The sequence below is a fragment of the Macrobrachium nipponense genome, chromosome 8 (genome assembly GCF_015104395.2).
Source record: "Macrobrachium nipponense isolate FS-2020 chromosome 8, ASM1510439v2, whole genome shotgun sequence".
NCBI lineage: Eukaryota > Metazoa > Arthropoda > Malacostraca > Decapoda > Palaemonidae > Macrobrachium > Macrobrachium nipponense.
In genome coordinates this window covers 46,818,893-46,830,880 of record NC_087203.1, presented here as the reverse complement: position 1 = coordinate 46,830,880, position 11,988 = coordinate 46,818,893, and the positions used below count along the sequence as shown (strand labels likewise).

The following is an 11,988-nucleotide window of genomic DNA, read 5'->3' as shown; positions in this document are numbered from 1 at the left end:
GGAAAATTTACAGCAAAAGAGTATACATATGCCTGAAGCATGAAAGTTACAACTCATAAACATTCAAGGCCATGAGGTCAGGGTTTCAGCTACCAATGTAACATTCCCACTGTTTGGAGGGAACCAGTAGGGGACAGGTGAAAGTTGAGGTTATGGAAACAAGAGTTGTTTGAATTTCCAAGGGCTCAAGAAATCTAATATAGGAGTATTACTTGGTAGGGTTTCAGAAAGAGGAATGGTAAAGAATGCTGGACACAAGGTCATGATGATCAGGAACATGTACAGTAGGATAATCTTTTCCATCTCAGTTCCCCTCCCCCTCCCCACCACTGTGTTGTACAATTACGTTCCTAATGTAGATCAATATAATTAGCAATTAGTTTAGTGACCCTCTTAAATCACTGTTCCACAGGACTTCAGTGTGTACAAAGATAAGTTTCTCTAAGAAAATCTCCATATCCAATTTATATAAAACCATCTAAACTACCAACAATATGTATACCCATAAATTATCACAATAAAATAATACAAATTACGACTATTGTACAAAGTGCAATTAGTAAAAAGTTATTACAGTTCTCCACAACTAATATTCAGTACCTAAAACTGTTCACATACTAGGCTTACGGCCCATGAGAAGGAAAACTGTAAACGCATGCAAACCTGGGTGTCTTCTGGAGCAGTTGGTACGTCTAGGAGCTTCATAAACCTGAAATAATAGTTAATAAGGATATTTCTTCTTTGCTCACAAATAGCAAAGAAAGCAAATTAACTTGTACTGTACAAAGGAACAAAACTTTTCAATACAACTCATCCTGGGATCCCAAAACAGAATCAAATTGTAAATGAATGAACAAATGAACAATCTTTTGAACTTATTGGCAGGAAAGATTCATTATGCAAAACGACATCCAAAATACATCAAACAATTATAAAAAATTAACATAAATCTCTATTGCAGTATTTGCAAATGACAAAAATATTAACTACCTCCTACTTAGGATGGAACTTACATCTCCCATTCTAAATAAATATGATAGCACCAACATAAATTATACTAATGCATTATGGATAATTTTGGAAAGGAAGACTATAAAAATCTGTCTGTCATTTGAAAAAGAATGGGGTTATTTAAGGCATTTACAGAAAACTCTATATTTGTATGGAAACAAATTAAATTACTGTCAACTGTCACTAACCCATTTTGGAAATCATCAAGTATTTTTTGAGCTGCTAGTTCCCCATTTTTCTCCTTGAAATTCTGAAAACCTGACCAAGAAGTAAGTTCGCCAGTTACATCCGACACTGACATCATCTTATCTACGTAATGCGTTTCATCCCTGAAAGTAAAAGAACCAGCACATCAATTTGTGGTCTTATCTTGTATGGACTGTCAGAATGATTTAGCTCAACTATCATTATTAAACTGTTTATAATGTCTACAGATTTGAACTGTTCTGTTTAAGAGACAATGATTTTAGACATTCTATACTACCTGCTAGGAAAATTGTCTTGATAAGAAGTCTTAAATTATATTCCTATGTACACAGACACCATTCTTCTTAAGAACATTCAAGAGATGCAGACAAACAAGATCGCAAATTAAAATTGTGTTCACAGAGCTCCATTTTGCCACCTGTAAGTTCAAACTTTTGTTTTGCATGCCAATTCTGTACAACAGTACTGTATGTATAGTGTATTGTGTTTTCGGATGAAAAAACATATGGTACTGTATTGATTTTACTATATCATACTGTATTTATAAATAGGCATGAAGAGTATACAGTACAGGCAGTCCCCGGGTTACGAAGGGTTCGGTATACGACGTTCCGAGGTTAAGGCGCTTCTCAATCATATTCATCAGACATTATTTCCAGGGTTACAACATATGTTCCAGGGTTACGACACCTATAACGCTCATTTCGCAGATGAAATATGACACCAAAAATGCAAAATAATCAATGTTTGAAGGGTTTTTTTTTATGAAAAATGCAATAAGAATGCAGTTTACATAGTTTTTAATGCACCAAAAGCATTAAAAGTAAGGTTTTCTTATGATTTTTTACGATGTTTCAGCTTACAACAAGTCTCAAGAACGGAACCCCCGTCGTAACCCGGGGACTGCCTGCAATCAAGTTACAAACAATTCCATATACAATCGGCCATTTGGACCTAACTCGTCTGTAAGCAGAGTGGTGTCTGTAATCTTCAAAACTGGGCAGAAAATATTTTGAACACAAGACAGTTCAAACTACTAAAGAGCTACAAGCAAAATTTTCATTAAAATTCTGAGCATCAAAAGCTCTCTGAGAATCAACGAACACTTGGTTAACCAACCTGACAATACCAGGATATGGGATGATGAATCTATCATTCGAATAGGCTTCATCCACATCTTTTCGGGCACTTCCCCAGCAGCCTTCTGTTTCTACTGTATATACCTTTGAAGAAAATACAAAGTTATTTACAATTTTTTTTGTCGTGTTTCAAGTCCTGGACTTCAATGAGAAAATCTTTACTCCACTGGAGGGTTGATTAAACAGAATGAATGCATATCATCACCCTTTATTCCTTGTAAAGGATATGAAAAAACTACCTTAAGAGTTTATCTTGCTAAAATGTTGTCATCCAAAATTTGTCAAAACTAAATTAGGAGAAATCAAACCCAAATGAAAATCATGAATAATTTACCTACCTTGCCCCAACCCCTAAGTGACTGATGTCAATGACAGTATCCTTTATCAATGCCTAATTAATGCTGAAAATTACAAACATTCAGTATAGAAGCCAGTTAACATTTCATAATGTACAAACCATTTCTTTCCCTCATTAAACTAATTACGTATATGTAAAACTACACTTGATAACCAGTAAAGTCAAAGAGTCCAATCATCTTGGCCATCCTCAAAATATCCAAACCTTATTTTGGGCAGAGAGATTCTATGTTGTCTAGCCAAGATCATTATAATACATGATGGTATAAACGTAACAGGCTAGTACAATGTGGGTTCATAACGTTAATGCCACCTAATGGAAATATTTTCCTATCATCATTGGGAACACTACCCACAGCATTTTTGAAGGTGTTTTAAGTATTTGCAGATATTAGCTAGGGGTTGAAGTACACATCCCCCCGAATACCGGGAGTAGACTGTATAAAATTTGTTTCAACTACCAGAGTATTACTGCTTTTGGTTTGATAAAATCTTATGAATATAAAAAATGAAAACACCCCCAGAATGTGGCCTGTAACTATACAACACCATGGCAAATATTTAAGTGTTCTACATAAAACATTTAAAACTGTTTACACATAGATAACGAAAGAATTACAACTTACATGATCAAGAAGTCCATACAATTCTTCTGAATGATGCTTATGAACAGGTCTTGGTAACAAGTAACCATAAAGGGCCAGAACACCACCTGAACAAAAAAAAATTTCTTTTGAAAAGTTCACGTCCTACTAAGCCACTTTAAATTCTGTACCATAGCAGCACTTCAACTTAACGGAAACTTTGGTGGTCTGGCCTTCTGATAAGTAACAAGGACCCTATATCATAGCCTCCGCTAGAACATTTCTTTAGACATTATTATTAAATACGTATTAGGGTATATAATAATAATGACATATCTTACAGCTGGCAATCCTACATAGTTCCTACCCTTAAATAACCAGCACTTTACAATTAAAATTCAATTTCAGATATATGTTGACAAATGTATGACATCTGAAATTTTAGAAGACTCATATAAAATTGTTAATGATGATGAGGAAATGCTTTCTCAAAACCATCATTTAAAGTAAAGAATTAACACTTAAAAGTACATAATACCACATACACATTCATGAAATGTGTAATGCCATAAGATCTAATTAAACTTTATGCTATAATCAAAGTAATACATTTTCAAAAACCAGTTAGATGACAAAAAAATTTCTGAGGGAATCCAAAAAATAAAATTAAAAAAATTATGCTCTTACCTGGTACAAGAATCCTATCAACTTCTTTGTAAAAGGCAGGCATATCAAACCAATGGCATGCCTGGCTGGCTGTCACGAGTTGTACACTGTTTTCTTTGAAAGGAAGTGCTTCTGCACCACTAACCCTGAAAAAATGTTTGGAACACCTTGAAATAATAGCACATCCTCCAGATCCACAAAAATTATCTTAAAAAAGGGATTTTGACGAAGGAAAAATCTATTTCTGGGCAAGGGCCCGTGTCGCCCAGTGAAATGTCCTTTAAGCACACATTTCTAAGGTAAATATAACTAACATTACTAGAGAAAAACTAAAATGGAATGTCAAGAGTATTCTGACTCGCTCACCTTATATAAAAAAGGTGTCGGTATGGTTTCTGGGGCGAGTGAAACCACTACCACGGGTCTCTTACCATTTAGATCCATCCTTCTACAAAATCCCCCTACTAGAGAGGGCTGACACATGGCCTACACCAGCAACTACTACTACTAGCGCTCCCGACGTCATCACGAGCGCCTCTAACGGTCATCCTTGGAGTTAGGTTGTCAAGCTTGGGCCCAAGGGTGGGTGTAAAGAAGGGTGGATCACTGGGGGATGGGGGAAAACGGGCCCTTGCCAGAAAAAGGATTTTGACGTAAGGAAAATCTATTTCTGGGCGATGGCTCGTGTCGCCAGCGAAATATCCTTTAATCTATTATTTCTAGGGTAAATGTACTAACACATACCAGAGAATAAATAAAATAAAGAAAAAAGGTCAGTATAACTGACTCGCTCACCCTCTAGGAGGGTGTCGTATGAACACTAGGCGAGTGAGACCACTACCACGAGCCAAATGCCAATAGAAATCTCCCACTACAAAACCCTCACCAAGAGGGGAGCCGTCCACAGAGAGAGCAGCTCGTACTACTACTACTCCATCCCATGCTGCCGACTGCTGCGCCTCTGGTGGCCATCCTTTTCAGTTAGCTCGCACGAGTCACACGTGTTATTTTCTCTCTGTGTATTTTTGTGCCCTTTCTTCGGATTTTCGATAATGGAGCGTGCAGCTATTGCAGCAGCTAAGTTAAGTACTCAGTATTTAACGGTTAGTTGGTTTTTTCCGTCCCTGAGACAGTATTTGCCGTTTTTTAGGTATAAATACGTTCTCGGGGTCGGGAAGCATGGCCAGCATGGTACCTGCGCGTGATGGGTTCGTTCTTGGTCTCCCATACCTAGACCACCCTTATTAGTTTACGCTCTATTTTGATTATCCGCTTTATTTAGTTTAAGGTCTACTCAGGTTATCATGCATGCATGTATATCACCTTTTGTAGGCTTTTTCTATCCAGATCCTAGTCCAGGTCTTAGTATCGGCCCCTGACTAGCTTTGAGTGGTAGACTTGCCTTCGGGTCCAGTCGTACACTCCTGGATTTTTTCTCCTGCTATTTTACCTTCTTTCTTTCATTTTTATTTTATTTATATATATATATATTTTGTCATTGTTAGGTTAGTTTGGCGTCTGGCTTAGACTAGGTCCGGCTCATAGAGCCTATTCTACCGCTGATCAGTTCGGTTTGCTTCCACATAGCTTCTCTCTGATCAGTTGGTTTTAGCCCTGGTGGGGCCTATATACTACCCCCGCTTTTCACAGCTTCCAGGTTGCTTCCCGATAGCTTTCTCTGATCAGTTGGTTGGCCTAGGCTTGGTTACCGTATCTCAGTTTACCGCCTCGTGGTCACTGCGTGATCACGGGACAGCCAGACGCCTGCCCCAGCCCCCCCCCCTCCCCGCTCTTTCCATAGAGTCGGGCGGGGGGTGGGCCGGTCTGCCATGCTCGCCCCACATACCCGAGCCTGCCTCCCCCTCTCCCCTCCGCCGGAGGGGCTAGGGAGTCGGACAGACCCAGAATAGGTCCCGACCTCTCCGCTTCTCGGTCCGGCGGGTGGTACGTTGTTGTGGGGGGCCTGGCCTTTCCCCCCTCCGTTACTGCCTTGTCGCTCCGGGCTAGCTCGAGCCTGTATTGTCCTCTCGCCCTTCCCTCCTTACTAGAGCTCCTCCCTGATCGGAGTCCTGGTATCCAGCGGAATGAGCTAGTCCACCCATTAGATGGACCGGAGCATACAGTAGGTCTCTACTAACCTTACCGTATTGCTGAGTTACTACACTCCGCTTCAACTGGACCTAGTCCGGTTCGCTTGTGTTTAGGTTTAAGTTATCTTTAAGTTTATCTTAAGTATCTTAAACCATCCCCCCCCTCCCTTTCATATTTTACCGGATCTCTCCGGGATTATAGCCTATTAAAGGCAATGCAGGGAGGGGTTATGCCCAAATTTTTTCGTGCTCCGGCATGTAACGGAGTTCTTTTGTCCTTTAGTCTGTAAGTGATACCCTTTAAGATACTCATGTGTCTTCCCACTTACAGGCCACCAACTGTGAGCATCCGGGATGTTCCGCTACACTTCAGGACCCCTGTGGACACGAAGTTTGGGCCGGTCCCATGCTCCATGCGCGACTCCGCCCACCGGGGGACATCCAGGTCGGTACCATGAGACGTGTACCATATGTTACGATCTGTGAGCCAGCTTTTGGAAGGCGTAAGTATTCCATCTCCAGTAGCTGCTCCGCTTCTTTTAGTACTTAAGTTTTCATCATTTACTTTAACTTAAGGCATCTAGTTTAAAAGTTTTACTCTAAGTTTTAGTTTTAAGTGATTCTTAAATCTAAAATACGCCCTCTCTTACAGGCTCCGGCAGTAAGGGATACAGCACTGGCTACCCTGCGGGCCTGGGTCGGAGGTTTTGGCAAGAACGCCGCCAAGGGTCAGCCCTACATACTTTGAGAAGCGATTAGCACTATTAATCTTTGTTCCCGGAGGCAAGGCGACAGGGTACGTCGACCCAGTAGAGGCGGACCCGACTATTGCCTTCATCCAACAACAGCTGGCGGCCTCCTTAACTGAACCAGACCAGGATATCTCCACGGATGTCGCAACCCTGGATATTAATGTTGAACCGATGGTAGGTATAGACGACCTGTTGGTCGAGGTAAGTAATGCAGGTACCCAAGGGTCACCCTTGGGTGTGACTGTCTCTTCTACCCCTGCAACCTCTCCATCCTTCCAAGGCTTTACGGGTGATGATTATATACTCCTCCTGAGGCTTCGGTTAGACCTAAGATCAAGTCTAAAGTGATGACCTTGACTAAGACGTCATCGTCTTGCGAAGAAGACGTCCTCGTCTTCTTCCTCGCGTAAGTCTCCGGCTCGTAACCCCGGCCCAGACAGGTCTAAAGGGTCTAGCTCCGGCTCTAAGTCCTCAAAAAGTAAACCCAAGGAGAGATCTCGCACCCCGGCAGTTTCACCAGTTCCACTACCTTGGTTCCTATTCAGAGCCTCCCCTCCACCTCCGCAGCAGCTCCGGCTTTGGACTCCAATGCTGGCCTGTTGCAACAGGTTGGGCGACCTAGTGGGGTCCCTAAGAGTAGTATGGAACAAATGATATCTCGCCTGTCAGACAGGATCACTTCTCAGGATTCTATTATAGCCGGGCTAAGAGAAGCCCCTCTAGCCTCTCCCTCACTCTCCAACACTAGTGGATCTCAGCTTCCTCCGTATGACTCGCTTCCCGCTTTCTCCATGAACAACCCTTGGAGAGTAGCGTCATACGCCCCCTTCCAGGATGGTCTCATCTCCATACCGGAGTTTGGAACTCGAAGAATAGAGGACTTCGAGTTCTACCCGGAAGGCCTACAGCCTCCTTTCATAGGCTACGCAAGGCTCACGCCTTCGGCTATGGTTTCGGGACGATAGGGTACCAAAGGATACAGTCCTCTATTCTCGAGACCAGGCTCAGAGAGAAATGGCTCAGATGTTTAGAGGACATGGATGTTCGAACACCAAGATACAACCATTTAAAAGTCCCTTTACCATTTTCACAATGGATGAGAGTACCCCGCTCCCGTTCCTAACCAAGATAGCAAGGTCGACCATCTCAGCAGCCCAGAAGGGGGAACCCATGCCTCAGTTGAAAGAAGCAGATCCCACATCTCCGTTGCTCCCTTCAATCGGAGAATTGTGGAAGACTTGCCGAATACATTCTCAGCTGGCAAACTCAAACCGGACTGTGCTATGGAGCAGTTTGGTGAAAAGCTACCCAGGCTCCCAGATAGTCTTATTCAGGCTGAATTTGACTCAAAATCACGACTAGCCAGATCAATCCAACTCGATGGCTATGTCTGAGGTAGCAACCATGGCTTATGGTTCAGAACCAATTTTGTTTTTAAGCTTATGACCAAAGCCCTGACTCAAACGGTGCAGTCAGATATGTTCGAGTTTGCCACTGCTAGAACGAATTGTAGAAAGATGTCCTGCTAGAGGCAACCATTCGACATGAACCGAATAGGTTACTCTCTTCTAACATCTGGGGCGCAGATCTCTTCCCAGAGGCTATGGTTAAGGAAGTACAGGGCAGAGGCTACGAGGTTGAAACCAGAGCCTTAAGACCCGTTGGGGTCTTACGGCTAGGAGGAGGCAAGACCTGACACCTAAAGGTAAGGGACAGAGGAAACCCAGACGTTTCCAACCTTACCAAAACCAAAAGAAGCAACCACGCTTTCCTCAACAAGTTTCCAGCAATGCCGTTAGTGCAGACAGCCCAACCCATCCACGTCTAAAGGTCAATCACAGCCAATTTATGTGATATCCCCTCAGCCTCAACCCTCCACCTCATACGCCATCTCTCCAGCTTACATCAAGCCTTCGAGAGTCAAGCTTCTCAGAAGTATGACCGCTCGGGCAAGGGAGGCAGAGGTAAGCGGTCCTTTCGTGGGAGAGGATCGGGAGGCCCCTTCAATAGGGGAAAGCACTTCAGAGGAGGCCGAGGTGGTTACCAGAACCAATGAAGAACTTCAGGTAGGAGGGAGGCTGTTTCACTTTCGCCACCGGTGGAACTTCAGCCAGTGGCTCAGAGCATAGTGTCAAAAGGGCTGGGTGTGAGCTGGTTGAACGACCCACCTCCAGCCAGACCTTTCCGTCAACTTCCTTCCAAAAGAATTGACAGAGTACGCAGAGGACCTCCTTCAGAAAGGAGCTATAGCCAAAGTCAAGAGGTTAAAATTTCAAGGTCGCTTGTTTCAGCGTGCCAAAGAAAGGCTCACACAAAAGAAGGGTAATCTTAGACTTGTCCCGCTTAAACTTAGCCATCCGCTGCGACAAGTTCAAGATGCTCACGATCTCACAGGTGCGGACCTTTACTTCCCGTGGGGCCGTCACCACCTCTATCGATCTTACAGACGCCTACTATCATATCCCTATTGCAAGACACTTCCGTCCGTATCTGGGATTCAAGATAGGAGACCAGACATTCTCCTTCAAGGTAGTTCCATTCGGGCTCAACGTGGCACCCAGGGTGTTCACGAAGCTAGCGGAAGTAGTAGTGCAACAGCTCAGAGCGCAAGGGATTATGGTAGTGGCGTATCTCGACGATTGGTTGATCTGGGCCCATCAGTCGAAGAATGCAACAAGGCCACACTGAAAGTGATCCAGTTCCTAGAATATCTAGGATTCAAGATAAACAAGTCCAAGTCGAGACTCACTCCAGAGTCAAACTTTCAGTGGCTAGGCATTCAATGGAATCTATCCTCACACACTCTGTCGATTCCATCTACCAAAAGGAAAGAAGTAGCGAAGTCAGTCAAGCAATTTCTAAGTCACAAACTAGCATCCAGGAGAGCTCAGGAAAGGATCCTCGCTCTCTCCAGTTTGCCATCAGTAACGAACATCGTTGATGAAAGCCAAACTGAAAGACCTAACCAGGATCTGGCGCTCACGAGCAAATGTCAGTCAGGGACAAGCTATCCTCAGTGCCTCTGATTCTAAAGAATCGGCTTCGCCGTGGCAAGTCAAGAATCTATCAGTGTCAGTACCCCCCTTCAGTTCCCTCCACCAGGGATCACCATCCACACAGACGCGTCCTTAAGCGGCTGGGAGGGTACTCCCAAGTCAAAAGGTTCAAGGGATTTGGTCACCCCAGTTCCGTCAGTTCCATATAAACGTACTGGTGGGAGGCAATGGCAGTGTTCTTGACTCTGAAAAGATTACTCCCACCAAAGTACTCCCACATAAAGCTAGTCCTGGACAGCGCAGTGGTAGTACATTGCATAAACAGAGGAGGCTCCAAGTCACGTCATCTAAATCACGTCTGATAGCCATCTTCTCCCTTGCAGACAAATTCAGTTGGCATCTTTCCATCCACCCACATAGCTGGAGTGAGAAACGTCATAGCAGACGCCCTATCCCGATCAGTACCCTAGAATCGGTATGGTCACTAGACGAAAGTTCGTTTCAATGGATCCTTCAAAAGCGAGTCCCAGGGCTACAGGTGGATCTCTTCGCATCCCAAGCGAACCACAAACTACCGTGTTATGTAGCCCCAACCTGGACCCTCTGGTTTACGCCACGGACGCCCTAGCTCTAGACTGGGAACAACTGGGGAAGATTTACGTCTTCCCTCCAGTGAATCTCCTTATGAAAGTATTGAACAAACTCAGGACATTCAAGGGTCGAGTGGCTCTAGTAGCCCCAGAACTGGCCGAAGAGCAATTGGTACCCCCTGATTCTGGAACTGGGCCTTCGTCCCCTTCGGATCCCCAGTCCCAAGCTCTCCCAGTCAGTACAAACGAAGACTGTGTTCGCTTCCTCAGGGATTCTCAAAACCCTAACTTTATGGATTTCATGAAGTTTGCGGCAAAAAGAGATGCGAATATTGACCCTCAGAATATTCTCTTCCTGGAATCCGATAAAAAGGGATTCAACTTTGAGGCAGTATGATGCTGCTGTCAAAAAGTTACAACGCCTTCCTGAGAGAGTCAGATATCAGAATCATGACAGTTAATTCTGCTATATCCTTTTTCAGATCCTTATTTGAAAAAGGTTTAGCAGCTGCCATCACGATTACGACTAACAAGTCAGCATTGAAAAAGATATTTCAATTTGGATTTAACATAGACTTGACGGATACCTACTTTCTCGTCTATTCCTAAGGCATGTGCTAGACTTAGGCCTTCTGTGAGGCCTACGTCAGTTTCATGGTTCTTAAACGATGTCTAAAACTGGCTTCCGAAACCGATAATGACACATGCTCGTTTATGATGCTCCTAAAGAAAAAACCTTATTTTTATTAAGCCTAGCTTCAGGAGCAAGAATTTCAGAACTGTCGCTTTATCCAGAGATCCGGATCTATTCAATTCCTTCCCACAGGGAAGTTCTACTTTCTCCGGAACGTAGCTTTTTAGCAAAGAATGAAGATCCTTTGATGAGGTGGGACCTTGGAAGGTACTACCCCTTCCACAAGATGTATCCCTTTGTCCAGTTTCAACCTTACGAGCCTTTCTATCCAGGACCTCCTCATCCTCATCGGGCCTCTCTTTAAGAGGGAAAAAGGTGGTACTTTATCCATTAAAGGCATCAGGCACAAATCCTGTACTTTATTAAACAAGCCAATCCTGACTCTTTCCCCAAAAGCACATGATGTCAGGGCAGTAGCCACCTCAATTAATTACTTCCAACATATTGAACTTTGATGATTTAAAAAAGTATACCGGATGGAAATCGCCGACAGTGTTCAAACGTCACTACCTGAAGTCCTTGGAAGCTCTGAAATTCCCAGCAGTAGCAGCGGGTAACATAGTTTCCCCTGACTCTAGCTAAATTGTAGTAGAAGATTCAGTCCTCCTTTCTACCTGCTCACCCAACAGTTTGTCTATTCCTACATTGTTCATTAGCATTCACCTTGTGTCTTAGCTGCTTTATGATTGTATAGTGCCCCTTTTGTCGGGTTAGGGACACTCACAGATGATTACAATATTGATCTCATAGATGTTAACCCCTTATTTTTATGCTAGGGGATACATCATATTACAATGGTTACGGGTTTTGTATATTAAGTCATATACATTCCTGATAGATATTTTTGTGATTGCTCAACGTATTTATGTATTTTTATATTAATTGCTATTACTCTTTTGATA

General features: G+C 43.2%; 1 protein-coding gene across 2 annotated transcripts in view; it reads right to left on the bottom strand.

Moving 5' to 3' along the window:
• The window catches only part of LOC135222753 (putative methyltransferase DDB_G0268948), a 122,487-nt gene that overhangs the window by 63,558 nt on the left and 46,941 nt on the right, over window positions 1-11,988 (bottom strand). For both annotated transcript variants that reach the window (XM_064261003.1, XM_064261004.1), the window contains exons 4-8: window positions 3,986-4,110; window positions 3,341-3,426; window positions 2,338-2,441; window positions 1,200-1,340; window positions 664-709 (exon numbers count right to left, since the gene is read on the bottom strand). In XM_064261003.1, coding sequence (XP_064117073.1) covers window positions 664-709; window positions 1,200-1,340; window positions 2,338-2,441; window positions 3,341-3,426; window positions 3,986-4,110 — 502 coding nt within the window. The remainder of the gene's footprint in view (window positions 1-663; window positions 710-1,199; window positions 1,341-2,337; window positions 2,442-3,340; window positions 3,427-3,985; window positions 4,111-11,988) is intronic.